This window comes from Scyliorhinus canicula, chromosome 10, assembly GCF_902713615.1.
Source record: "Scyliorhinus canicula chromosome 10, sScyCan1.1, whole genome shotgun sequence".
NCBI lineage: Eukaryota > Metazoa > Chordata > Chondrichthyes > Carcharhiniformes > Scyliorhinidae > Scyliorhinus > Scyliorhinus canicula.
The window spans coordinates 144,151,187-144,177,169 of NC_052155.1; the positions used below are offsets into that span (position 1 = coordinate 144,151,187).

The 25,983-nt window shown below is 48.3% G+C and overlaps 1 protein-coding gene across 4 annotated transcripts in view; it reads left to right on the top strand.

Annotated features, from left to right (window-relative positions):
• LOC119972695 (calcium/calmodulin-dependent 3',5'-cyclic nucleotide phosphodiesterase 1A-like) overlaps positions 1-25,983 on the top strand; it is a 782,449-nt gene that overhangs the window by 416,713 nt on the left and 339,753 nt on the right. For all 4 annotated transcript variants that reach the window (XM_038809816.1, XM_038809818.1, XM_038809817.1 and 1 more), the window contains one exon: positions 11,616-11,756. In XM_038809816.1, coding sequence (XP_038665744.1) covers positions 11,616-11,756 — 141 coding nt within the window. The remainder of the gene's footprint in view (positions 1-11,615; positions 11,757-25,983) is intronic.

Consider the following 25,983-nt stretch of genomic DNA (forward strand, 5'->3'; position numbering starts at 1 on the left):
CCCACCCGCACAGCCGATGCATCAAGAAATCCAGGGAAACAATGACGGGATGAGGGCTGTCTTCCAGACTCTGCAGACGCTGTTAGAGGAGTCGAACCGCGTCCACGAGCAGGGAGTGGTGCCGCTCATGGCAGCAACCCAGGCCGACACCGCACGGGTGGCATCCGCGGTGGAGGCAATGGGTCAGGTTATGCAAGGCATTGGGCTTAATGTGCACACACCATCCTCGGCCCTGGACAGGGTTTCCCTCTCACAGGCAGCAGTGCGCCAGAGCCAACACGACATTGCCGGCGCGCTGCGGGCCTTGGCCGAGTCTCAGCAGGTCATGGCCCAGTCGCAGCACGCCATGGCACAGTCACAGCAGTCGATGGCACAGTCCCAGAAGTCGATGGCACAGTCCCAGCAGTCCCGCGGAGAGCATCAACGGCCTGACACACGTGCTGGATGGTGTCGTGCACTCACAGGTTGAGATCGCACAGTCCCTGGCGGGAATGTCTAACTCCCTGGACTCCGTCTCTGCAAACCTTCGGATCCTGGTCGATACCGTTGCAGGCCTCCAGGACTGGCATCGCCAGGTGTCGGGGGCACGACGGGGCACCTCCCCGCTCGCACCTCTGACCCTAAGTGAGGCCGGGGGCCACCGGGCTCCCTGAGGGAGGAGGAGGTTTCGGGGCCCGTCCCATTAACTCCATCACGGGACGTCCCGGAATTCTCGGCCTCCCCCGTCCCATCCCTGGTGCATCGGGTGGGCAGCAGGCAGAGCAGGGTGGCACAACGTCACCCGAGATGCCCGCAGAGCAGCCTGGCCCATCAAGGCCGGGTCGCCCCAGGAAACGCTTGCCGAAGGAGAAACAAGGGGCCTCACGGTAGCATGGTGGTTAGCATCAATGCTTCACAGCTCCAGGGTCCCAGGTTCGATTCCCGGCTGGGTCACTGTCTGTGTGGAGTCTGCACATCCTCCCCGTGTGTGCGTGGGTTTCCTCCGGGTGCTCCGGTTTCCTCCCACAGTCCAAAGATGTGCGGGTTAGGTGGATTGGCCATGCTAAATTGCCCGTAGTGTAAGGTTAATGGGGGGATTGTTGGGTTACGGGTATACAGATTACGTGGGTTTAAGTAGGGTGATCATTGCTCGGCACAACATCGAGGGCCGAAGGGCCTGTTCTGTGCTGTACTGTTCTATGTTCTATGTTCTATGAGTCGAGGTGGGCGATTCGCAGCAGTCCTCATCCATTCCTGCTGTATCATCTGGGGAATCACTTAGACGTAGTGGTAGGGCCCGTAAGGCAACAAAGAGAGACACTGAGTAAGTTGGCACGGGTGAAGGGCACAGTTTAGTTGTAGGGGCACCTGTAAATTTTTGTTCACATTAAACGCACTGTTCCACCTTACTTGTAATACCGTGTGATTGTTCCACAGCCACAGGAATCGTGATGGTGACAGAGTGTCGCTGGGGTTGATGAGCGATGAAACTTCGGTGCCGGGTGTGCAGTCCCTTCCCCCCCACCCCCTCCCACAGCTAGCCCACGCGGGCACGTAATGGAGTGTCTGTGACGATCTCAGCGGCCACCAAGGTGGATGGTTCAGCTATTGCCATGGGTCAGACTCTCTCTAACGATTCTGAGCTCACAGCTCTTCGCAGAGCGGGCTGTCATCATTCCACATGGCACTGATCACACCCGCTGACACAGCCATCAATGTTGTGCCATACCGTCTGGACCCAGTGGTAAGGGTGATGTCGAAGTGGAGCAGGGTACACTGAGAGGGGGTGGGGGTTGTGGTGGTGGCAGTTATGTGTTGACCCTCTGCACGACTAGCGATGCAGGTGATGGTTTGGTGTTCAGCGGGGACGTCGCATACGACGCGTGAACCGTGCTGCCACCAAGGCGTCGCGTGCCCGCCGTCCTCGCCGGGTCTGTCGTGCCGTCTCCTGGACATCACCAGCGCCAGGGTCGTGTCTGCGTGCTGCGCCCGCCACTCCGCCAGCCTCCTCCTCCTCCTCCTCTGTGCTGGCACCACTGCCACTTGCTTCTCCCTCCGCCTCCTGCAGCAGGTCATCTCCCCTCTGCATCGCGATGTTGAGCAGCGCACAGCAGACCACAACAATGCGAGCGACCCTGTCGGGCTGGTACTGCAGGGCCCCTCTGGAGCGGTCCAGGCACCTGAATCTCATCTTGAGGAGGCCAAGGCAGCGCTCCACCACACCCCTGGTTGCTGCATGGGCATCGTTGTATCGGGTATGTAGGAGTCATGCACACTCCTTGGGAACCTTGCACAGACATTCATGATCCTCATGTGGGGGTCGCATACTACCTGGATATTCATGGAGTATGTCCCCCTCCTGTTTGTGAACACGTCCCTGTCCCCTGCAGGCGGGCGCATGGGGACGTGAACACAATCGATTGCCCCCTGCACCCTCGGTATCCCGGCCACGCTGGCAAATCCACGAGCTTGTGAGTCTTGAGTTGCTCGTTCCTCGGGAAAGGTGATGTAGCGATCGCCGATGTCATAGAGGGTGTCGGATACACCTGTGCACCGATGACTGGGAGATCCCAGAGAGGTCCCCGCTCGGAGACTGGAAGGAGCCGGTCGCATAGAAGTTAAGAGCAACCGTCACCTTGATGGCAACCGGGATCGCGTGTTCTCCCTCCGTTCCACGTGGGGCGAGGTGCGCCACGAGGTGACAGATATGTATCACCGTCCGCCTACTCAGCCGGAGTCGTCTCCTGCAGATGATGTCTGTTGTTGTTAGGAAAGAGATCCGGGCATGGTACACCCTCGGCCTTGGTCGTCGCCTCTGGTGCCGTGTCTGCACCCTCACTCTCTCCTCCTCCCCCTCCCCCTCCTCCTCCTTCCCCCCTCCTCCTCCTCCCCCCCCCCCCCCCTCTCCATGCTGCTCGACGACTGGCAACTCCTCAGCCCTTCCCTCTGCTGCTGCAGCTGGCCCTGCATCCACTGCGGGTTGTGGCTGTGGATGCTGCTGCATCTCCAAATGCAGTGCAGCGGCCCCAACCACTGCGCAGAACATAGCCGTTCTGTTCGCAGACATTGTGCTAACCTACAGAAGGGTGGTGGGGGGCAGAGAAACGGGACATGTTAGACGGACATGTTAGACAGAGGTTAGTCGACACCTCGGCAGCCGCCTGCCGGTGGCCTGTTCGCGCTGCTGACACGCGGGCAGCCTAACCCCATGTCACTTTCTGCATCCAACGGGCAGTTAACTACGTCCTCTTCACCGGTGCGTCAGTGGCCTGTGGTCATAAGCCACAGGGCAACCAGCAGCCGTGTCCTCGTGACCGGCACGCCATGGCAGGGTGGCAGACATTTTGGACGGGTCACTTGCTCACTCTCTCCCTACCCCCCCCACTCCCACTCTCCCTCCCCCACTCCCCCCTCAGTCTCCCCCACTCCCCCCTCAGTCTCCTCCACTCCCCCCTCAGTCTCCCCCACTCCCCCTCAGTCTCCCCCACTCCCCCCTCCATCTCCCTCACACCCACCTCAGTCTCCCCCACTCCCCCCCTCGGTCTCCCCCACTCCCCCCTCAGTCTCCCCCACTCCCCCCCTCGGTCTCCCCCACTCCCCCCTCAGTCTCCCCCACTCCCCCTCCGTCTCCCCCACTCCCCCCTCAGTCTCCTCCACTCCCCCCTCCATCTCCCCCACTCCCCCCCTCAGTCTCCCCCACTCCCCCCTCAGTCTCCCCCACTCCCCCCTCAGTCTCCCCCACTCCCCCCTCAGTCTCCCCTACTCCCCCCTCAGTCTCCCCCACTCCCCCTCCATCTCCCCCACTCCCCCCTCAGTCTCCCCCATTCCCCCCTCAGTCTCCCCCACTCCCCCCTCCATCTCCCCCACTCCCCCCTCAGTCTCCCCCACTCCCCCCTCCCGTTCTCGGGGATGCCTTCCCCATTGTGGCCAGACTCCAGCGGTGCGCTGAGCGGTGCGCTCACCTACTCGAAGCTCTCGTCAGCCAGCACGACTGGTTGACGAACTTGAAAAGCAGGTGTGTTGGCCGGCGTGAAAACAGTGCGTGATGACGTTGGGACTTCGGCCCATCCGGGGGCCGAAATAGCGGGGGGCCAATAAGTAGCGATTCTTGTCATGTCGGGGGCGTGTTCGAGGCCTTTGCCGGGAATCCCGACATGTAGTTTGTGCGGGGTTCGGAGAATAGCGGGAGGGCGTCGGACCTGCGTCGCCGTGAAAATTTGCGCGGCCCGCTATTCTCCGAATCGGCGTGAGTGCGGAGAATCGCGCCTGAGATGTTGTTCCTCCATAAAGATCAAAGCCAAAGGCTCTGCAATCTCATCCCTCGCCTCCCAAACAATCCTAGGAAAATTCTCATCAAGCCAAGGGTCCTGATCTATCTTCAGGCTTCTCAAAATTTCTAACGCATCTTCTTTCCGAATATCTACCTCTTCCAGCCTATGAGCCTGTATTGCACTATCCTCCTCAACAATATGCCCCTCTCCTTTGTGAACACTGAAGAAAAGTATTCATTTATGGCCTCTCCTATATCTTCAGACTCCATGCACACGTTCCCACTACTGTCCTTGACCAGCCCTAACTTCACCTTGGTCATTCTTTTATTCCTCACATAAGTGTAAAAAGCCTTGGGGTTTTCCTTGATGCTACCTGCCAAGGACTTCTCATGCCCCCTCCTAGCTTTCCTGAGCCCTTTCTTGAGCTCCTTCCTCGCTATCTTGTATCCCTCAAGTGCCCTAACTGAACCTTGTTTTCTCATCTTTACATAATTCCCCATTTTCCTCCTGACAAGACATTCAACCTCTTTTGTAAACCATGGTTCCCTCACTCGACCATTTCCTCCCTGCCTGACAGGGACATGCATATCAAGGACACACAGTATTTGCTCCTTAAACAAGCTCCACATCTCAATTGTGCCTTTCCCTGACAGTTCCTGTTTTCATCTTATGCACTTGCCTAATTCCTGCCTAATCGCATCGTAATTACCCATCCCCCAAGTATGAACTTTGCCCTGCCGTATGTTCCTATCCCTCTCCATTGCTATAGTGAAAGTCACCGAATTGTGGTCACTATCTCCAAAGTGCTCTCCCACAACCAAATCTAACACTTGGCCCGGTTCATTACCCAGTACCAAATCCAATATAGCCCCGCCTCTTGTCGGTCTAGCCGCATATTGTGTGAGGAAACCCTCCTGCACACATTGGATAAAAACAGCCCCATCCAAACTATTCCAATTATAGTGGTTCCAATCAATATTTGGAAAGTTAAAGTCACCGATGACAACTACCCTGTGACTACCGCACCTATCCAAAATCTGCATTGCAATCTTTTCCTCCACATCTCTGTTACTGTTTAGGGGCCTGTAGAAAACTCCTAACAAAGTGACCGCTCCTTTCCTATTTCTAACTTCAGCCCACACTACCTTGGCAGACAGATCCTCCTCAAACTGCCTTTCTGCAGCCATTATACAATCCTTGATTAACAATGCTACACCTCCACCTCTTTTACCATCTTCCCTAATCTTAGCAGGGTAGCATGGTGGTTAGCATAAATGCTTCACAGCTCCAGGGTCCCAGGTTCGATTCCCGGCTGGGTCACTGTCTGTGTGGAGTCTGCACGTTCTCCCCCTGTGTGCGTGGGTTTCCTCCGGGTGCTCAGGTTTCCTCCCACAGTCCAAAGATGTGCGGGTTAGGTGGATTGGCCATGCTAAATTGCCCGTAGTGTCCTAATAAAAAAGTAAGGTTAATGGGGGGGGGTTGTTGGGTTATGGGTATAGGGTGGATACGTGGGTTTGAGTAGGGCGATCATGGCTCGGCACAACATTGAGGGCCGAAGGGCCTGTTCTGTGCTGTACTGTTCTATGTCTATGTTACTGAAACATCTAAACCCCGGAACCTCCAATAATCATTCCTGCCCCTGTTCTATCCACGTCTCCGTAACGGCCACAACATCGTAATCCCAGGTACCAATCCATGCTTCAAGTTCATCAACCTAATTCCTGATGCTCCTCGCATTGAAGTAGACACACATCAAACCACCTTCATGCCTGCAGATCCACTCTTGTGACTTTGGTACCTTCCTCAGTACTGCACTACCCTCAACTTCGTGAACTCCAGCAAAGCTATCTCCTGGACTACAAATCAGTTTCCCATCCCCCTGCCAAATTAGTTTAACCCCTGCCCCCGAAGAGCTGTAGCAAATTTCCCTCCCAGGGTATTGGTGCCCCTCTGGTTCAGGTGTAACCCGTCCTGTTTGTACAGGTCCCACCTTCCCCAGAATGTGCTTCAATTATCCAAGTAACTGAAACCCTCCCTCCGACACCATCCCTGTAGCCACGTGTTTAACTGCACTCTCTCCCTGTTCCTCACTTCGCTCGCACTTGGCACTAGCAGCAAACCAGAGATGACAACACGGTCTGTCCTGGCTCTCAGCTTCCACCCTAGCTCCCTTAACTCCTGCTTTACATCCCCGTCACTTTTCCTAGCTATGTCATTGATACCGATGTATACCACGACTTATTGCTGCTCCCCCTCCCCCTCAAGGATCCTGAAAACACGATCAGTGACGTCACGGACCTTGGCACCAGGGAGGCAACACACCAACCGTGAGCCTCTATCGTTGCCACAGAACTGCCTATCTGTACCTTTATCTATAGAGTCTCCAATAACTAATGCTCTCCCCGCTTCCCTTCTGAGCCACAGGGACAGACTCATTGCCAGAGACCTGGTCACCGTGGCTTACCTCTGGTAGGTCCCTCCCCCAACAATATCCAAAATGGTATACCTGTTATTGAGGGGAACAACTGCAGGGGATCCCTGCACTGACTGCTTCTTCCCCCTCCTTTTAAACATCAGCCAGCTACCTTCATTCTCAGGAATAACTACATCCTTGCAGCTTCTATCTATAACTGACTCTGCCTCCAGAATGATGCTCAGTTCATCCAGCTCCAGCTCTAGTTCCCTAACATGGTCTTTGAGGAGCCGGAGATGGGTGCACTTCCCGTAGGTGAACTCGGCAGGGCCACTGATGGTGTCCCTCACCTCGAACATCCTGCAGGAGGAACATTGCACTGCCATCCCTTCCATTTATCCACTTGACAATTACAGAAAAAAAAGGCTTACCTGATTTTCACACTCGCCGACAGCAGCTATATAAATATTGTGAATAGCTGGGATCCCAGCACCTGTGACTAAGGGGAAGAGTAGACAGGGAAGAGATGGTGAACGCAAAGGTGGTCTGAGGTGCATTTGTTTTAATGCGAGACGTGTAGCAGGTAAGGCAGATGAATTTAGGGCTTGGATCATTACCTGGGAATATGATGCTATTGGTATTACTGAGACTTGGTTGAGGGAAGGGCAAGACTGGCAACTGAATATCCCAGGGTATAGATGCTTCAGGAGGGATAGAGAGGGAGGTAGAAGGGGTGGAGGAGTTGCATTACTCATCAGAGATGATATCACAGCTCTGATTAAGGAAGGAATGATGGAGGATTCGAGCACTGAGGCAATATGGGTGGAGCTGAGAAATAGGAAGGGTGCAGTAACATTGTTGGGACTTTACTACAGGCCTCCCAAAAGCGAGCATAAAGTAGAGGTACAAATATGCAGACAGATTATAGAACAATGTAGGAGCAATAGGGTGGTTGTGATGGGAGGTTTTAACTTCCCCAACATTGAACGGGATTTGTGTATTGTTGGAGGCGTAGATGGAGCAGAGTTTGTAAGGAGCATCCAGGAGAGTTTTTTAGAGCAGTATGTAAATAGTCCAACTCGGGAAGGGGCCATACTGGACCTGGTATTGGGGAATGATCCCGGCCAGGAGGTTGATGTTTCAGTCGGTGATTACTTTGGGAATAGCGATCATAATTCCGTAAGTTTTAGAATACTCATGGACAAGGACAAGAGTGGTCCGAAAGGAAGAGTACTAAATTGGGGAAAGGCAGAGTATACAAAATTCGGCAGGAGCTAGGGAATGTGGATTAGGAGCAGCTGTTTAAGGGTAAATCCACATTTGAAATGTGGAAGTCTTTTAAGGAAAGGTTGATTAGAGTGCGGGACAGACATGTTCCTGTGAAAATGAGAGATAGAAATGGCAAGATTAGGGAACTATGGATGATGGGTGAAATTGTGAGACTAGCTAAGATGAAAAAGGAAGCATACATAGGATCGAGGCAACTCAAAACTGATGAAGCTTTGGAGGAATATCGGGAAAGTAGGACGAATCTCAAACGCGCAATAAAGAGGGCTAAAAGGGGTCATGAAATATGTTTGGCTAACAGGGTTAAGGAAAATCCCAAAGCATTTTATTCGTATGTAAGGAGCAAGAGGGTAACTAGAGAAAGGATTGGCCCACTTAAAGACAAAAGAGGGAATTTATGCGTGGACTCAGAGGAAATGGGTGAGATTCTTAATGAGTACTTTGCATCGGTATTCACAAAGGAGAGGGACAAGACGGATGTTGAGGCTAGGGATGGATGTTTAAATACTCTCGGTCAAGTTGTCATACGGAAGGGGGAAATTTTGGATATTCTAAAAGACATTAAGGTGGACAAGTTCCCAGGACCGGATGGGATCTATCCCAGGTTACTGAGGAAAGCGAGGGTCGAAATAGCTGGGGCCTTAACAGATATCTTTGCAGCATCCTTGAGCACGGGTAAGGTCCCAGAGGACTGGAGAATTGCTAATGTTGTCCCTTTGTTTAAGAAGGGTAGCAGGGATAATCCAGGGAATTATAGACCTGTGAGCTTGACGTCAGTGATAGGCAAACTGTTGGAGAAGATACTGAGGGATAGGATCTATTCACATCTGGAAGAAAATAGACTTATCAGTGATAGGCAGCATGGTTTTGTGCAGGGAAGGTCATGTCTTACAAACCTAATAGAATTCTTTGAGGAAGTGACAAAGTTAATTGATAATGGAAGGGCTGTAGATGTCATATACATGGACTTTAGTAAGGCGTTTGATAAGGTTTCCCATGGCAGGTTGATGGAAAAAGTGAAGTTGTATGGGGTTCAGGGTGTACTAGCTAGATAGATAAAGAACTGGCTGGGCAACAGGAGACAGAGAGTAGTGGTGGAAGGGAGTGTCTCAAAATGGACTAGTGGTGTTCCACAGGGATCAGTGCTCGGACCACTGCTGTTTGTGATCTACATAAATGACCTGGAGGAAGGTATAGGTGGTCTGATTAGCAAGTTTGCAGATGATACTAAGTTTGGTGGAGTTGCAGATGCGAGGAGGACTGTCAGAGAATACAACAAAATATAGATAGATTGGAGAGTTGGGCAGAGAAATGGCAGATGGAGTTCAATCCAGGCAAATGCGAGGTGATGCATTTTGGAAGATCAAATTCAGGAGCGGACTATATGGTCAATGGAAGGGTCTTGGGGAAAATTGATGTGCAGAGAGATCTGGGAGTTCAGGTCCATTGTACCCTGAAGGTAGCAACGCAGGTTGATAGAGTGGTCAAGAAGGCACACAGCATGCTTGCCTTCATCGGACGGGGTATTGAGTACAAGAGTTGGCAGGTCATTTTACAGTTGTATAGGACTTTGGTTCGGCCACATTTGGAATACTGCGTGCAGTTCTGGTCGCCACATTACCAGATGGATGTGGATGCCTTGGAGAGGGTGCAGAGGAGGTTCACCAGGATGTTGCCTGGTATGGAGGGTGCTAGCTATGAAGAAAGGTTGAGTAGATTAGGATTGTTTTCGTTGGAAAGACGGAGGTTGAGAAGGGGGGACCTGATTGAGGTCTACAAAATTGAGAGGTATGGACAGGGTGGACAGCAACAAGCTTTCCCCAAGCTTTTCCTTGTCAGTTACAAGGGGTCACGATTTCAAGGTGAGAGGGGGAAAGTTTAAGGGAGATGTGCGTGGAAAGTTTTTTACGCAGAGGGTGGTGGGTGCCTGGAACGCTTTACCAGCGGAGGTGGTAGAGGCGGGCACGATAGCATCATTTAAGAAACATCTAGACAGGTATATGAATGGGCGGGAACAGAGGGAAGTAGACCTTGGAAAATAGGAGACAGGTTTAGATAAAGGATCTGGATCGGCGCAGGCTGGGAGGGCCGAAGGGCCTGTTCCTGTGCTGTAATTTTCTTTGTTCTTTGTTCTATCCCTGTGGTACCCCACTGGTTGCTGCCTGCCAATTTGAAAATGACCCATTAATCCCTACTCTTTGTTTCCTCTCTGTCAACCAATTGTCTATCCACTCAACCAGTTTTCTATCCTTGATTAATCCTTGCCTCTCCAAGTGGAGATTCATTTTGTCCCTGAGAATTGTTTCCAATATGTTTCCTACCAGTGATATTTGACTCACTGGTTTGTAATTACCTGTTTTTTTCCCTACATCCCTTCTTGAATAATGGTACCACATTAGCTGTCTTTCAGTCCTCTGGCACACCTCATATGGCCCGAGAGGATTTGAAAATTGGCATCAGAGCACCTGCAGTCTTCTCCATTGCTTTCCAGAAAAGCAATAAAATGCACCTGGGCCTAGAGATATATCCACTTTTAAGCCCACTAAATATCTCCTCCCTCTGGGGCAGCATGGTGGTTAGCATCACTGCTTCACAGCTCCAGGGTCCCAGGTTCGATTCCCAGCTGGGGCACTGTCTGTGCGGAGTCTGCACGTCCTCCCCGTGTGTGCGTGGGTTTCCTCCGGGTGCTCCGGTTTCCTCCCACAGTCCAAAGATGTGCGGGTTAGGTGGATTGGCCAGGCTAAATTGCCCTTAGTGTCCTAAAAAATAATGTTAATGGGGGTTGTTGGGTTACTGGTATAGGGTGGATACGTGGGCTTGAGTAGGGTGATCATTGCTCGGCACAACATTGAGGACCGAAGGGCCTGTTCTGTGCTGTACTGTTCTAAATTCTGCTAATTTGTTTAATTATATCACAGTCCCCCCTCACTGATTTTCATATCTATATTGTCCTTCTCCATAATGAACACAGATGAAAAAAACTCACTTGAAACCTCACCTACATCTTCTGACTCCACACACAGATTGCCACTTCGGTCTATAATGGGCCCACTCTTTCGCTGTTCACCCTCTTGCTCTTAGTATACTTACAATAACCTTGAGATGTTCCTTTATTTTGCCCATCAGTGTTTTTTCATGCCCCCTCTTCACTTTTCTAATTTATTTTTAAAGTTCTGCCCTTCACTTTCTGTAGTCCTCTGGGGATTCCACTGTTTTGAACCCCCCTGTATCTGCCACAAAGCCTCCCTTTTTTCCTTATCCAATCATGAATATCGCTTGACACCCAAAGTTCTCTGCGCTTGTTGGTCTCACCCTTATCTTTATGTTGATCCTGTACTATAACACAATTGAGCCAGTCTCTTTGTCTATTGAATTTGTACACAACAAATAAATCCTCATCTGAAGAATTTTGTTCAGAAATGTCAGAGTTTGGTTACTTTTTCTGACATGGAGATTTTCTTCAGTCAGCTGCAGAGCAGCAAACATTGAGCAGAATACTCTGGAGATTTTCCCCGCTGTATATCCAGCTGACCATTACAAGCCATTGAGATAATTTGGATTCTTGCATTCTTCATTCATCCATTTTACCACTGATTACCAGACTGAACATCTCCGGTGTAATTACAGTGTAAATCTTATTATTTTTATTGTCGTCTTCATTTCAGATTCCTGTGTCCTCTCTGGTGTCATTTATTGAAGCCCTAGAAGTTGGATACACAAAGCATACAAACCCCTATCACAATCTGGTACATGCAGCAGATGTTACACAGACTGTCCACTATTTTATCCTCAGAACTGGTATTGTGGTAAGTACTGTGGCGTATTCTTCTGTAAACATGCTTCTGTGTATTTAACGAGCTAAAAGAAAATATTTTAGGAAGGTGTGGTGATCACAAGTTAACCAGATGCAACACAACTGAGCGACCACTAGAGGGAGCACGGGAGAGCCATATAAATAGATCAGGACAGGAAGTGAGGACACACTCTTCACAGCAGGCGGGCTGGTAAGCAGGACACACAGCAAGCAAAGCTGGTAGTTAGCACTGGAAGGTAGTTCTAGGTCGAGCTCTGGAAACTGAACGAACTCACAATAAAGCATCTTCTCCACACTTGAGACTACGAGCTTTATTAAGACACGAGGAACAACACATGGTACCAGCAGTGATTTCAGGACGCTTACGACAGGACAACTCAGCTGCAGATACAGAAAGCACAAAATGGCATGGAAATCTCCTACTGGACATTTGACTGGGGAAGACATCGCTAATTCGAGGATGTGGCATGGATACCCACCTCAGCTGGACACGACTGGTAATGTAAGAAATGTCTGGAAAAGGTTTAAACAAATGTTCGATTTTTATCTCATAGCTAATGATGTAGCAGAAGCCTCAGACAAAATTAAAATAGCAATTCTCATCGAAGGGCCTGTCAATAGGAAAGTGTATAATGGATTTAAACACTCAAAAGGTGAAGACAGGAACAGCTTACAAACGTTACTAAACAAATTTGAAGAGTACTGTGAGAAATTTGAACAGCAAGGCATGCTCACAGTCCAACCTGCACAGAGACTGAGTGATGCAAGACTTAAAAAATCACAAAAAGATCAGGAAATCGCGAATGCACAGTACAGATCAAAAAGAAGAAATAACATGAATTTTTCACAAAGCCAAAACGCTGAAATCCAGTCCAGATCGGAAAGAAAAGGTAACTTACAACTTTTAGAAAGAAAAAACGCTGAAATCCGCGATAAAATGGCGTCGGAGCACATTTTGCAGTCTCTGGTAAGCAAAGAACTACAAATCGCGTCTGCGCATGCGCCGGAACCGGAAGTCGCGCATGCGCCAGAACCGGAAGTCGCGCATGCGCAGTTTACAAAAGATCGCGGCGCCGATCGTTATGCGCATGCGCAAGCCGCGCATGCGCAGTCAAAAAAAGTCTTCGTCGCGGACCGTCATGCGCAAGCCGCGCATGCGCAATGGACACCGAACCGCACAAGGAAAGAAAGCCGATTTGCGCATGTGCAAGTCGTTCCTACGCGTGACGTCATGACGTCTGAGAATCCTGACCACGCCCACTTAAAAGGGAAATGCCCGAAAATTGAAAACAAGACACTTAAAGTGGTAAAACCAAATTTTCTTGCCTCAGAACACAGAAAAACGCCTGAACTTAAACCAACAGTGAAAAACAACTTGCACAAAACCTTGGAAAAAGCTGCCTTCACCACACACAGTGAAGCGAAGAAAAAGAATTCCGAAACAACAAAAGATGATTTGTTTTTCGACGATTACCTCTCAGACCTGACTGGGTCAGTCGGATATGCTTATCACAGCATCAGCGACACGGTCGCAAAGTACAACACGAACCAACTCGTGGTAGATGAATCCAACCAAAATGCTTTGGTTTTCGAAGAATACTACTCAGACATAGCTGAGTCAGTCGGATATGCTTATCACAGCATCAGCGACACGGTCGCAAAGCACAACACGAACCAACTCGTGGTAGATGAATCCAACCAAGATGATTTGGTTTTCAAAGAATACTACTCAGACATGGCTGAGTCAGTCGGATATGCTTATCACAGCATCAGCGACACGGTCGCAAAGTTCAACACGAATCAACTCGTGGTAGAAGAATCCAACCAGGATGATTTGGTATTCGGAGAATACTACTCAGACACAGCTGAGTCAGTCGGATATGCTTATCACAGCATCAGCGACACGGTCGCAAAGTTCAACACGAATCAACTCGTGGTAGAAGAAGCCAACGAAGATGAAATGGGTTTCAAAGAATACTACTCAGACATGGAGGAGTTATTTGGACATGCTGATCACAGCATCAGCGACACCGTTGCAAAGCTCAACACGACTCTACTCATGGTGGATGAATCCAACACCATGGTGCCATGGCAGCTCGTCGATACATTGGATGACAGCAATACCCAAGACGAAGACGACGCCACACAGAGAGCACAGGAAGACTCCACGGAGCGAGCGATGACAGGCTCCACAGTGCGAGTGATGAAAGACGCCAACAGGGATGCAAGCAAACACTCCCGGGCGGACACCAAGCATGAACAAGACCATGAAGGTAAACCCGCTGTACCTGAGCAACCGCAAGCAGACTATGAAAGTCTACCAAGCTCACAGGAACAAGAAGAAAGAGCGGACTATGAAAGTCCAACACGCTCACAGGAACAAGAAGAAAAAGCAGACTATGAAAGTCCAACACGCTCACAGGAACAAGAAGAAAGAGCAGACTATGAAAGTCCAACACGCTCACAGGAACAAGAAGAAAGAGCGGACTATGAAAGTCCAACACGCTCACAGGAACAAGAAGAAGACAATGCACCTCTGCCCACTGCATGCGAAGACAGTGACAAGGTGATCACACTCAACGTACAGGATCACAGTGAGACTGACAGTTCTCAGCTTGTCTGTACCGAAGCACAGAGCGAAAACAGTGACAAGGTGCTCGCACTCGACGTACAGGATCACAGTGAGACTGACAGTTCTCAGCTTGTCTGTACCGAAGCACAGAGCGAAAACAGTGACAAGGTGCTCGCACTCGACGTACAGGATCACAGTGAGACTGACAGTTCTCAGCTTGTCTGTACAGAAGCACAGAGTCGGGCCACCCAACAGTCCAGAGAGACGATGCCGAAAGAAAACATGCAGATTTTGACTCCAGAAGAGGAGCACCTGGAGCCCAGAGAGACAACACCAAAAGAAAACATGCACATTTTGACTCCAGAAGAGGAGCACCTGGAGTCCACAGAGACAATGCCGAAAGAAACCATGCAGATTCTGACTCCAGAAGAGGAGCACCTGGAGTCCAGAGACATCAAACAAAAAGAAACCATGCAGATTTTGACTCCAGAAGAGGAGCACCTGGAGTCCAGTGAGATAACATCAACAGAAATCATGAAGATTTTAACTCCAGAAGCGGAGCACCAAGAGTCTAGAGAAACCACGTCAACTGAAATCATGCAGATTTGGACTCCAGAAGAGGAGCGCCGAGAGTCCACAGACACCGCGTCAAATGTAATCAAGAAGACTTTGACTCCGGAAGACGAGCACCAAGAAAGCAAAGATGCGGAATCCAATTCTCCACAACTGATTGATGTCACCTGCACCGATGCAACATCAGATCATTCGCACCACTCGCGAGACGGAATGCTCAATGACTCAAATTATCCACTCGGGACACTCATAGAGTATAACAAGAAAAACAAAAGTCAAAAGAAACACAGCAAGAACAAAAACAACATGAAGCACGACAAGACCAACAACAATAGCAAGAAGCACAGCAGAAACGAGAACGACAACAGCAAGAAGAAAAGCAACATGAAGCGCGACAAGACAAACAACAATAGCAAGAAGCACAGCAGAAACGAGAACGACAACAGCAAGAATAAAAGCAACATGAAGCGCAACAAGACAAACAACAACGTCAGGCACAAAGATAGCGACAACGACAGAGGCAGAAACAACAAGAATGGCAACAAACACAACAAAGTCAGGAGCAAAGATAGCGACAACAACAAAGACGGAAACGACAAAAACAGCGACAAGTACGGCAACGGAAACAACAAAAACAGGAACGACAGAAACAACAGCAATGAAACAACGACTTGTACACAATGGCACTACTTGGCACATGATGGACGATGCCACAGCACACTGCAAAACGATAACAAGACTACAAACATGTCATGGGATGACAACGAATCGCACAAACTCACGTCTGCTCCAGAACAAGCAAGCACACCAGCATCCAAGGCGGATGAGACAATAAATCAACACCACAAGCACAAAAAAAAAAGTCCATGCCAGTCAACATCAGTGATGTGACCATGCAAACACCTCGGGATGACGCATTGGGTACTTAACATAACAAGGAACACCAACAACATTCACAGCGGACTTGCAATATCAATATCACCACGTCATCAACAACAAAAAGAAAAAAAAAGCTCTGAACAAATTCATCAAGTTTGGACTCATAAATGTGTTTATTAAGTTTGGACATATAAATACATTGGCTTTGTTAACTAAGGCAATAGCATCATCACTTGTATAGATACGCATATCATAAGTTACTGTTTTGTATAATTTTCCTTAATGATGTACAGAAACTATGTAATGAGAAAGAGGGGGATGTGGTGATCGTAGATTGACCAGATACAAAAACAACAGAGCAAACACGAGCGGGAGAGCTATAAATACACTGGGACAGGATGTACAATTTTCTTTAACGATGTTCAGAAAATATGTTAAGAGAAAAAGGGGGATGTGGTGATCACAAGTTAACCAGATGCAACACAACTGAGCGACCACTAGAGGGAGCACGGGAGAGCCATATAAATAGATCAGGACAGGAAGTGAGGACACACTCTTCACAGCAGGCGGGCTGGTAAGCAGGACACACAGCAAGCAAAGCTGGTAGTTAGCACTGGTCGAGCTCTGGAAACTGAACGAACTCACAATAAAGCATCTTCTCCACATTTGAGACTGCGAGCTTTATTAAGACACGAGGAACAACACAGAAGGCACTTCCTATTTTTTCATATAAGTGGTATAGCAGAAGAGGGTAACCCCAGAAGGCTCACCAAAAAGCCACCCTTCATTCAGTATACAGTGCTGCCATGTCCCATTGATGCCTGAATGAAGAATGTCAGTGCAAGCAATTGCACATAAATTAGTCTAAAGTTGCTTATCTGAGATGTGGTCCCTGCTTGGAATTTATTCCAGTGGGTACGTTCATCAATCCTGAGCTGTCAGGATGAGCTGTGCTGTAGAGGAATGAAGTATAGAATTAGAGATACAATCTCCCTGACGCATTCAAACTGATATGAGAGATTGGTAGATTAATCTTTGTTTTGTTATGCTCTTGACGTAGCATAAGCTGCTTCTTTGATGTGCACTCTGACAAAGGAAGGTTCAGACTTGGAGATAGCTTTAACACATTTATTAAACTGTTAACGATTCTCCTACTTGGATTTGACTCTCCTGTTAATCCTACTATAGCTACTCAGACTATATAACCAGTCTGCTACAATCCACGTGGTGGGTGTGATGTGTTTCAAATCAACCCTGTCTGTACTCACTAAGTGTCTCCACTGGAAAGAGGAAGATCATGTGTGCTATGTCCTTATATATGGGTTGCTGTAATGCCCTCCTGTGGTAGTGTCACCTCTGTGAGTGTCTTGAATGCCCATTGGTCGTGTCCTATTTTACTGGCCTATTGGTTGAGTGTCTGTGTGTCATGCCTCTGGTGCTCCCTCTAGTGTCTATCTAGTCTACGTGTATTTACATTAACCCCTTGTGTATTTACAGTGATGCATATCACCACAATCTTCATTCTTAATCAAGTTTCTTCTGTATTTTTAAAAATAGAATTCAAATATCGTTTCTTCCTTGCAGTTTTTCAATTGCTTCAGTAAAGCCTTTCTGAAGTTATTTGTGTCCATGCCGCACAGTGCATGATACAAAGGGCACTATTTTCTCTATTTGATCCATTTTGTAAGTAAGTAGACATGTATAAACAGCAGTGTGAACATAGAACATACAGAACATTGTGCTCCTATTGGAACATACTAACAGATTATCAGTTTGCTGAATTTCCTCCAAAGTAGAGAATTAGTGAAAGGAAAATAAAAAGCAGTGTTTTGTTGTTTAGGGTTTCACTGAAGGTTAAACATGAAAAACCGATCCAGGACTGCTTGGAAAGAAGGGCATATAAAACAACATTGAGTACAATACTTTAAACTACTCCCAAAACTAATGGCTTGAATTCGCCGGCCGTTGGGATTCTCTTTTCCCGCTGGCAGTGCACCCCCATCTGTGGGTTCCCCAGCAGCGTTGGGTGTCTTCAATGGGAAATCCCATTGACAAGCGGCGGGAGGCGAAAATTCCGCTGCCAGCGAATGGCGCACATCCAAGAAATACTGCTGGGGGACCAGAGAATCCAGCCCAATATTTCCTCCTTTCAGAGAACTCAAAAACAGATATAATGCAGAGAGATAAATCCTTGCCACTTTTCCTGTCACTGAGCAGCAGTTCCCCCTTCCTCAATGGATTTTCTGGTGCGTACCAGCCTGCAAGTGAATGTCTGTATATAAATTTCCTTACATGGTACAGGGTACCAATCAGGAACAAACTGCCCCTCAAAATATACTGATGTTCCTGCTTCCTGTTTAGTTCCATCTGATCTTAAATTGATATACTCATATTGCCATGAATATTTCTCTGTGGCATCAGAACTTAGTGAAGAAGATTGCATTCAGTACTGCTGCTCATTTCCTTCTTGGTGATTATGGTATACTTGGATGTCCTCTTCAGAGCTATTACATTGATTCCTTTTAACATTGTGTAAATCCTCTGCCATCTGACCCCAAACAATGAATCCACCCTACCTGGAATAAAGAGATTCTTTAGTCAGAACACACACAATTTTTCGCAACCATACTTACTTTTCCTGTTATTCTACATCCAAAATGCACCAAATCACAGTGATGCTTCACCAACACGGCACATGTGTGTATATATGTGCACACTTACATTAATGAGTGAATGGGTGCATGCATGTGCGTACATGCATGCATTTGTATATGTGTATGTGTCTGTGGGCACTTATGCAGTTGTGATACAGATAATATGGGGAGACATTCCATTGGATCTTTTTGCCATCATGCCTTTGGTGTAGGTTTGGCAGAAATTCTGCCATGTATAAGTAGGTTTTCCACTGAACATCTGCCAAAGTTCCAGGAACAGTATGGGAGAAGCCCTGAGGATATTTACATCATTGTTTACGTTTTTGTTTGGGATACTCTGTCATGTCAGCCATGGTACACCAGAATAATGTTCCGACATTCAGGGCTAGGGTGCGGCCAATTCCAGCCCCACTTGACCCAGAGTCACAACACAATTGAATTACCCAATAATTATTAGAAAAGTGCGCAAAGCCTTTGGCCCTTGGGTTCCCAATAATTACAGTCACCAGATTTGTAGATTTAAACACAATTACTGTTAATTTATAACAAGAACTACAATGAAATATGCAGCAAATATAACTGGTTAATGATTATCTAATTATTAATCTCCCACTTTAACTTTCCACCGCCCTCCACACACACAAACACACACACACACACACACACATGACAGAAACAATCACAGAGGGGAAGAGAGGGGTGAAAAAATAATAAGGACAAGGATAAAAAGTCTTTGTTTCAGATGGTTGTGCTTAAGCACACCTTCCTTCAAAGTAAGTTTTCAGGTTGAGGTCTCCAGTTACAGCCTGTAATAGTTTTCACTGTGGGTTCATTCATTCAGGTTCTCTGTAGAAGGACAGCAGCTTGCTGCATTTCGGGAGAGAGAGAGAGAGAGAAGTATCAAGAGCAGGCACTCAGAGCTCTTTCTTTTTCAGCATCCAGGACGCAATTGAGCTGCTTGGGGCTCTGAAAATCATTCCACTCAGAAAAGGAGCCAATCACCTCCTGTTACTGGGCAGAATATGGCCTTTTGGCCAATTCATTGGCCATCAGCCAACCAATTAAACCAAGTTCCACCCCATCTCTTGGGTGCTGGAAAGTTTGGGTTTTGCTGTCCAAGCTAGCAGAGTGTTCTCTGATGTACCTTTTGAATCCTTTATTATCGCTGCTGCTTGTCTTAAAGATACATGTTCATTAAGCATCTATGGATCAAAAATGATAACAGCAAAAATAAAGAAAGAGGAAATAAGGGAATCAACAGGAAGGACCCTTACAATAAATACAACAAATACATTCAACTATAAGTAAATTAATGGATCCCAACATGCAAATTTGAGCACCCAGCTTGATGATATAGATTTCACCTCTTTAATACAAACAGCTGACAGTGACAAATTCAGTGTTTCGTCCTTCTTCAAATTCAGATAAATTATTCAATGTCTTTCATGGATTAAGGCAACTTCCCTTACACCGGTCTCTGTGTGGAGCAAAACCTATAGATTTCTGCTTCCTCTCTTGTCTGTTATGCATGCCAGACTCTGTCCTCAGCACACCTGTGCATTACTAAATAAAGTTCAAACGAAAACTCATTTCCAACAAGCTCTTCTTCATAGAATCATTAAATGATGCAGTGCAGAAGGCTATTTTACCCATGAATGCTGACTCTTTAAAGTTACCTATTACTCACACGCCTTTTCTCTCGAGCACTGCAATTTGTTCCTTTTCAGAGAGTTATTTTGAAAGTTAAGATAATGTAGTAGGTATGCACTTTTAGAAGGCATGCAGCTAAATGTGAACAGAAAATGTTATTGCTTGTTAAGGTTGAAGCCCATGGGATTAAGAGGAAAGTGGTGGTATGAATACGGAACAAAAACAGAAAATACAGGACAATCTCAGCAGGTCTGACATGCCGTCATGGAGAGAGAAGGGAACAAACGTGACAAGTCTGGATGACTCTTTAATTGGCTCAGGGACAGGAAGTGAAAAGTGATGGTGGATTGATGCTTTTCAGATTTGAGAGGCAGTGCTGGTCCTTAGCTCAGTTCAGAGTTCATTCATTTTTTCAATTTCCACAAATGACCTACTCTCAGGTATCGGGAGCAATATTATAAAGTTTTCAGATAATACAATATTTGGAAATGTAGCAGATGGTTAAATGAATAGTTGCAAATTTCAGGATACATACAAAGGCAGGATGGTGACATGGACAGGAGCATGGCAGGTGGAGTTCAACATCGAGATGTGTAAAGTGAAGCACTTTGGGAGGACTAATATGAGAAAAGTGTCTCCTCTTAACGGCATGATTTTTAATGGTGCCGTTAACCAGAGACATTTGTGGCAGAGCAAGTTAATTGGGCAGTAAAATATATATATGACCATAAGACCATATGAATATAAGACATAGGAGCAAAATTACGCCATCTGGCCCATTGAGTCTGCTCCGCCATTCAATCATGGCTGATATTTTTCTCATCCCATTCTCCTGCCTTCTCCCCATAACTCCTGATCCCCTTATTAATCAAGAACCTATCCATCTCTGTCTTAAAGACTCTCAGTGATTTGGCCTCCACATCCTTCTGCGGCAAAGAGGTCCACAGATTCACCACCCTCTGGATGAAGAGATTCCTCCTCATCTGTTTTCAAGGATCGTCCATTTAGTCTGAGATGGTGTCCTCTGGTTCTAGTTTTTCTTACAAGTGGAAACATCCTCTCCATGTCCACTCTATCCAGGCCTTGCAGTATCCTGTAAGTTTCAATAAGATCCCCCCTCATCCTTCTATACTCCAACGAATACAGACCCAGACAGAGTCCTCATACGACAGTTCTTCCTGAGCTCGCTCATCGTCAAATGTGCCCGGGGGGCTTGGAGAGCTGCTAGCTGCCAGTCGTCTGCTGGTATCCAAAATATACAAAAAGGACAGTTTCAGTGGATGAGCTGAAGCTAATTCAGAGTACATTGCACTCGGTGTGAATTGCAGGATTGGGATAAGTGATGAAGCCAAAATTAATTCTAGGTTGTTGGAAGAGGCCATGCTCTGCGTTACCACAGGAGTGAACCGTGTCCTCACTAGCGAGCTCTGTAGCAGCCTCCTCGAAATCAATGAGGCCGATAATCTCTGCCATCAGTCTGGGCTTCCTCTCAGTTTTGAGCAGGTTTGGCCTGCACGGCGATAAAGAAAGAGATGTTATTAGAGGAGATGGAGCAGAGGTTGGATGAACTACATGTCCGCTCTGTGTGGTGTGCCCCCCCCCCCCCCCCCCCCCCCCCCACCGTTCTGGACTCGGAATTAGCCTTCCTTCCAGGACCTTGGAAATAACGTCTGCAAATCCCAGTCAGAATCCCCTCAATTTCACACATGCCCAAAACATATGTACATGGTTTGCCGGGCTGCCTCCAGAGCTGTCCTCCACCTCCTCAAAGAACTTGCTCATCCAGGCTACCATCATGTGGGTCCTATGGACCACCTCGAATTGGATGAAGCTGTGATGTGGAGACGCTGGTGTTGGACTGGGGTAAGCACAGTATCAAGCTAAGTCTGGCACACGACGAGGATGAATTGACTCTCTTCAGGGCTTTTTCCCACAGCTCGAATTCTATCTCCCCACCCAGCTCCTCTTCCCACTTCCTCTTTACCTCCCTGATAGGGGCCCCTTCCCACTCCATCAACTCCTTGTATATCTCCGAAACCCTCCCATCTGCAACCTCTGTTTTTGACATCACCTTATCTTGTAACCCCCTCAGGGGGAGGCGAGGGAAGCCAGGAACCTGCCTTCGGACAAAATCCCGGACCTGGAGGTATCGAAACCCATTCCCGCCCGGCAACTCAAGCTCCTCCTCTAATGCCTCCAATGTAGGGAAACCCTCTTGAATGAATAGGTCCCCAAATCTCTCAATCCCTGCCCACTGCCATCCCTTATAGCCCCCATCCAGCCCCCCAGGGGCAAACCGGTGATTGTTACAAATCGGTGACCACACTGACGCCCCCTCCAATCTCATGTGTTGCCTCCATTGCCCCCACACTCTAATGGCTGCCACCACCACAGGGCTCGTAGAGTACCGAGCCGGCAAAAACGGCTGGGGCACTGTCAGTAAGGTCTCCAACCTCGTACCCTTGCAGGATACCGCTTCTACTCGCTCCCACACCGCCCCTCCCCCACTACTCACTTCCTCATCATCGATATCTTGGTTGCCCAGTAATAGTTAATAAAACTCGGGAGGGACAAGCCCCCCTCTCCGCGACCCCGTTCCAGGAGTGCCTTCTTTACCGCCCACACAAAACCCGATAGCGGCGCGTTCATTTTCCTGAAAAAAGCCTTTGGGATAAAAATCGGAAGACATTGAAAAAAGAAGAGCAGTCTCGGAAGGACCATCATCTTTACCGTCTGGACCCTCCCCGCCAGCGCACCGGGAGCATGTCCCATCTGCGAAAATCCCTTTTCATTTGATCCAGCGCTTTGTCCATTCCCTCCTCCCTGGCTGGGGGATCTGACTGATATAACCGACTATAAAATTCCCGGAACACATCATGTTCTATGTTCTATTAATCGCCCCTGGGTCTATCCCTACCTTCCTTTTGAGCTGCTTGCAGAAAAATACTTTTCACTGTACCTCGGTCCACGTGACAATAAACAAATCCAATCCAATTCCTCTCATATCCTTTAGTTTCCCTATTTCTCTCGCCGCCTCCTGCTTCCTGAGCTGATGTGTCAGCATCCTGCTAGCTTTCTCCCGATATTCATACACTGCTCCATTTGCCCTCCTCAGCTGTCCCTCCACCTTACCTGTGGAAAAGAGCCCAAATTCCATTTGGAGTCTCTGATGCTCCCTCAGGAGCTCCTCATTCAGAGACTCTGCATACCTCCTGTCCACCTGTAAGATTTTTCCTACCAATCTGTCCAGCTCTGCCCGCTCAGTTTTCTCCCTATGGGATCGAATCAAAATAAATTCCCCTCTGATAACTGCCTTCAATGCCTCCCAAACCACTCCAGTCGCAGTCTCTCCCGTATCATTGTTTTTTATGTACCCCTGGATGGCCTCCCTCACTCGCTCACAGATCTTATCGTCCACTAACAGCCTGGCATCTAATCTCCACTACGGGCACTAGGACCTTCCCGTCCTTACCCGCAGGTCTATCCAATGTGGCGCATGGTCTGACACCTCAATTGCTGAGTACGCAGCGTCTTCCACCCCCGCTAACAGTGTTTTATCCAGTACAAAGAAATCTATTCTGGAGTATACCTTGTGCACATGGGAGTAAAATGAATATTCCTTGCTCCTTGGCCTCCCGAATCTCCACGGATCCACCCCTCCCATGCGCTCCATGAACCCCTGCATTTCCTTCGCCATTGCTGATACTTTCTCTGACCTAGAACTCGACCGGTCCAGTTTTGGATCCAGGACCGTGTTGAAGTCACCCCCACAACCAGCCACTGCAAGTACAGGTCAGGGGTCTTTCCCAGCACCTTCCTAACAAACGTGACATCATCCCAGTTTGGGGCGTATATATTTACCAACACCACTGATATTCCCTCCAGCTTCCCACTGACCATAATAAATCTACCCTCCCGGGTCTGCCTCTATCCTCCCCACCTCAAATGTCACCACCTTGTTAATCAGGATGGCCACCCCCTTGTTTTAAAGTCCAGTCCTGAATGAAACACCTGTCCGACCCATCCCTTCTTCAATCTGAATTAGTTTCCCAGCTTCAAGTGTGTCTCCTGTAGCATGGCCCCATCTGCTTTTAACAGTCTCAGCTGCGCGAACACACGGGCCCTTTTTACTGGCCAATCAGTCCACAAACATTCCACTTAACCAGTGCGGTTGGGGGGAGGTGCCTCTCATCCCCCTCCCCTGTCGATCAGCCATGACCTTTCCTTGGCCAGCCCTTAGCCCATGCCCCACACCTCCCTTGGTCCACCCCTCGGCAGCTACCGCCCTCTGCTCTTCATCTCCAATCCCCTGAAAGTCCCTTACTCATCAGCAGTCCCCTCCTCCCTCACTCCTACTCCTTCTCTCCTCTGCTCTCCCCCCACTTTGCTCCCATTAACTAGCTATCCAGCTAGCCTAACAGCTCTCGCCCCCGGCGCCTAGCATTCCACCACCTTCCATATTTCGTCCCCCCACCCCTTAACGTAAGTTCTTAACACATAGGGTTAAGGAAAATCCCAAGGCTTTTTACACATACATAAAAAGCAAGAGGGTAGCCAGGGAAAGGGTGGCCCACTGAAGGACAGGCGAGGGAATCTGTGTGTGGAGCCAGAGGAAATGGGCGAGGTACTAAATGAATACTTTCCATCAGTATTCACCAAAGAGAAGGAATTGGTGGATGTTGAGTCAGGAGAAGGGTGTGCAGATAGCCTGGGTCACATTGAGATCCACAAATCGAGGAATTGGGCGTTTGAAAAATATTAAAGTCCCCAGGGCCTGATGGGATCTACCCCAGAATACTGAAGGAGGCTGTGGTGATATGCATCACTGTAAATACACAAGGGGTTAATGTAAATACACTACAACTAAGTAAATACTAGAGGGAGCACCGGAGATGTCAAGACATGCAGACATACAGCTAATGAACACAGAATGGGACACGACCAATGGGCAGTCAAGACACCCAGAGGTGACACTACCACAAGGCGGCATTACACAACCCATATATAAGGACAGGGCACACATGCTCTGTCTCTTTCCGCAGGCGACACTTAGAGAGTAGGACAGGGGCAGATCAGAAGCATCACATCCACCACGTGGTTTAGAGCAGACTGGTTAGTTTTTTTTTTAAATTTAGATTACCCAATTATTTTTTTCCAATTAAGGGGCAATTTAGCGTGGCCAATCCACCTACTCTGCACATTTTTGGGTTGTGGGGGCGAAACCCACGCAGACACGGGGAGAATGTACAAACTCCACACGGACAGTGACCCAGAGCCGGGATCGAACCTGGGACCTCAGCGCCGTGAGGCGGTTGTGCTAACCACTAGGCCACCGTGCTGCCCTGCAGACTGGTTAGTTAGACTGAGTTTTGTTTTATAGAACAGTACAGCACAGAACAGGCCCTTCGGCCCTCGATGTTGTGCCGAGCAATGATCACCCTACTCAAACCCACGTATCCACCCTATACCCGTAACCCAACAACCCTCCCCTCCCCCCTTAACCTTACTTTTTAGGACACTACGGGCAATTTAACATGGCCAATCCACCTAACCCGCACATCTTTGGACTGTTACTAGAGCAAGATTAGCAGGACAGTCAAACTTATAGAGAACTGTGCTAATGGTTCAATAAATCACGTTGAATTTACTTCAAAGTCTGGAGTATCTTTTGGTCAAAGCTGCATCGAGTTGCAGCCTATGTTATCACAGAGTACATAACACAACAGCGGCTAGAGAGGAAATTGCTGAGGCCTTGACAGAAATCTTTGGAACCTCACTGTCTTCAGGTGATGTCCTGGTGGACTGGAGATTAGCCAATGATGTTCCTTTGTTTAAGAAGGGTAGCAAGGATAATCCAGGGAACTACAGGCCAGCGAGCCTTACTTCAGTGT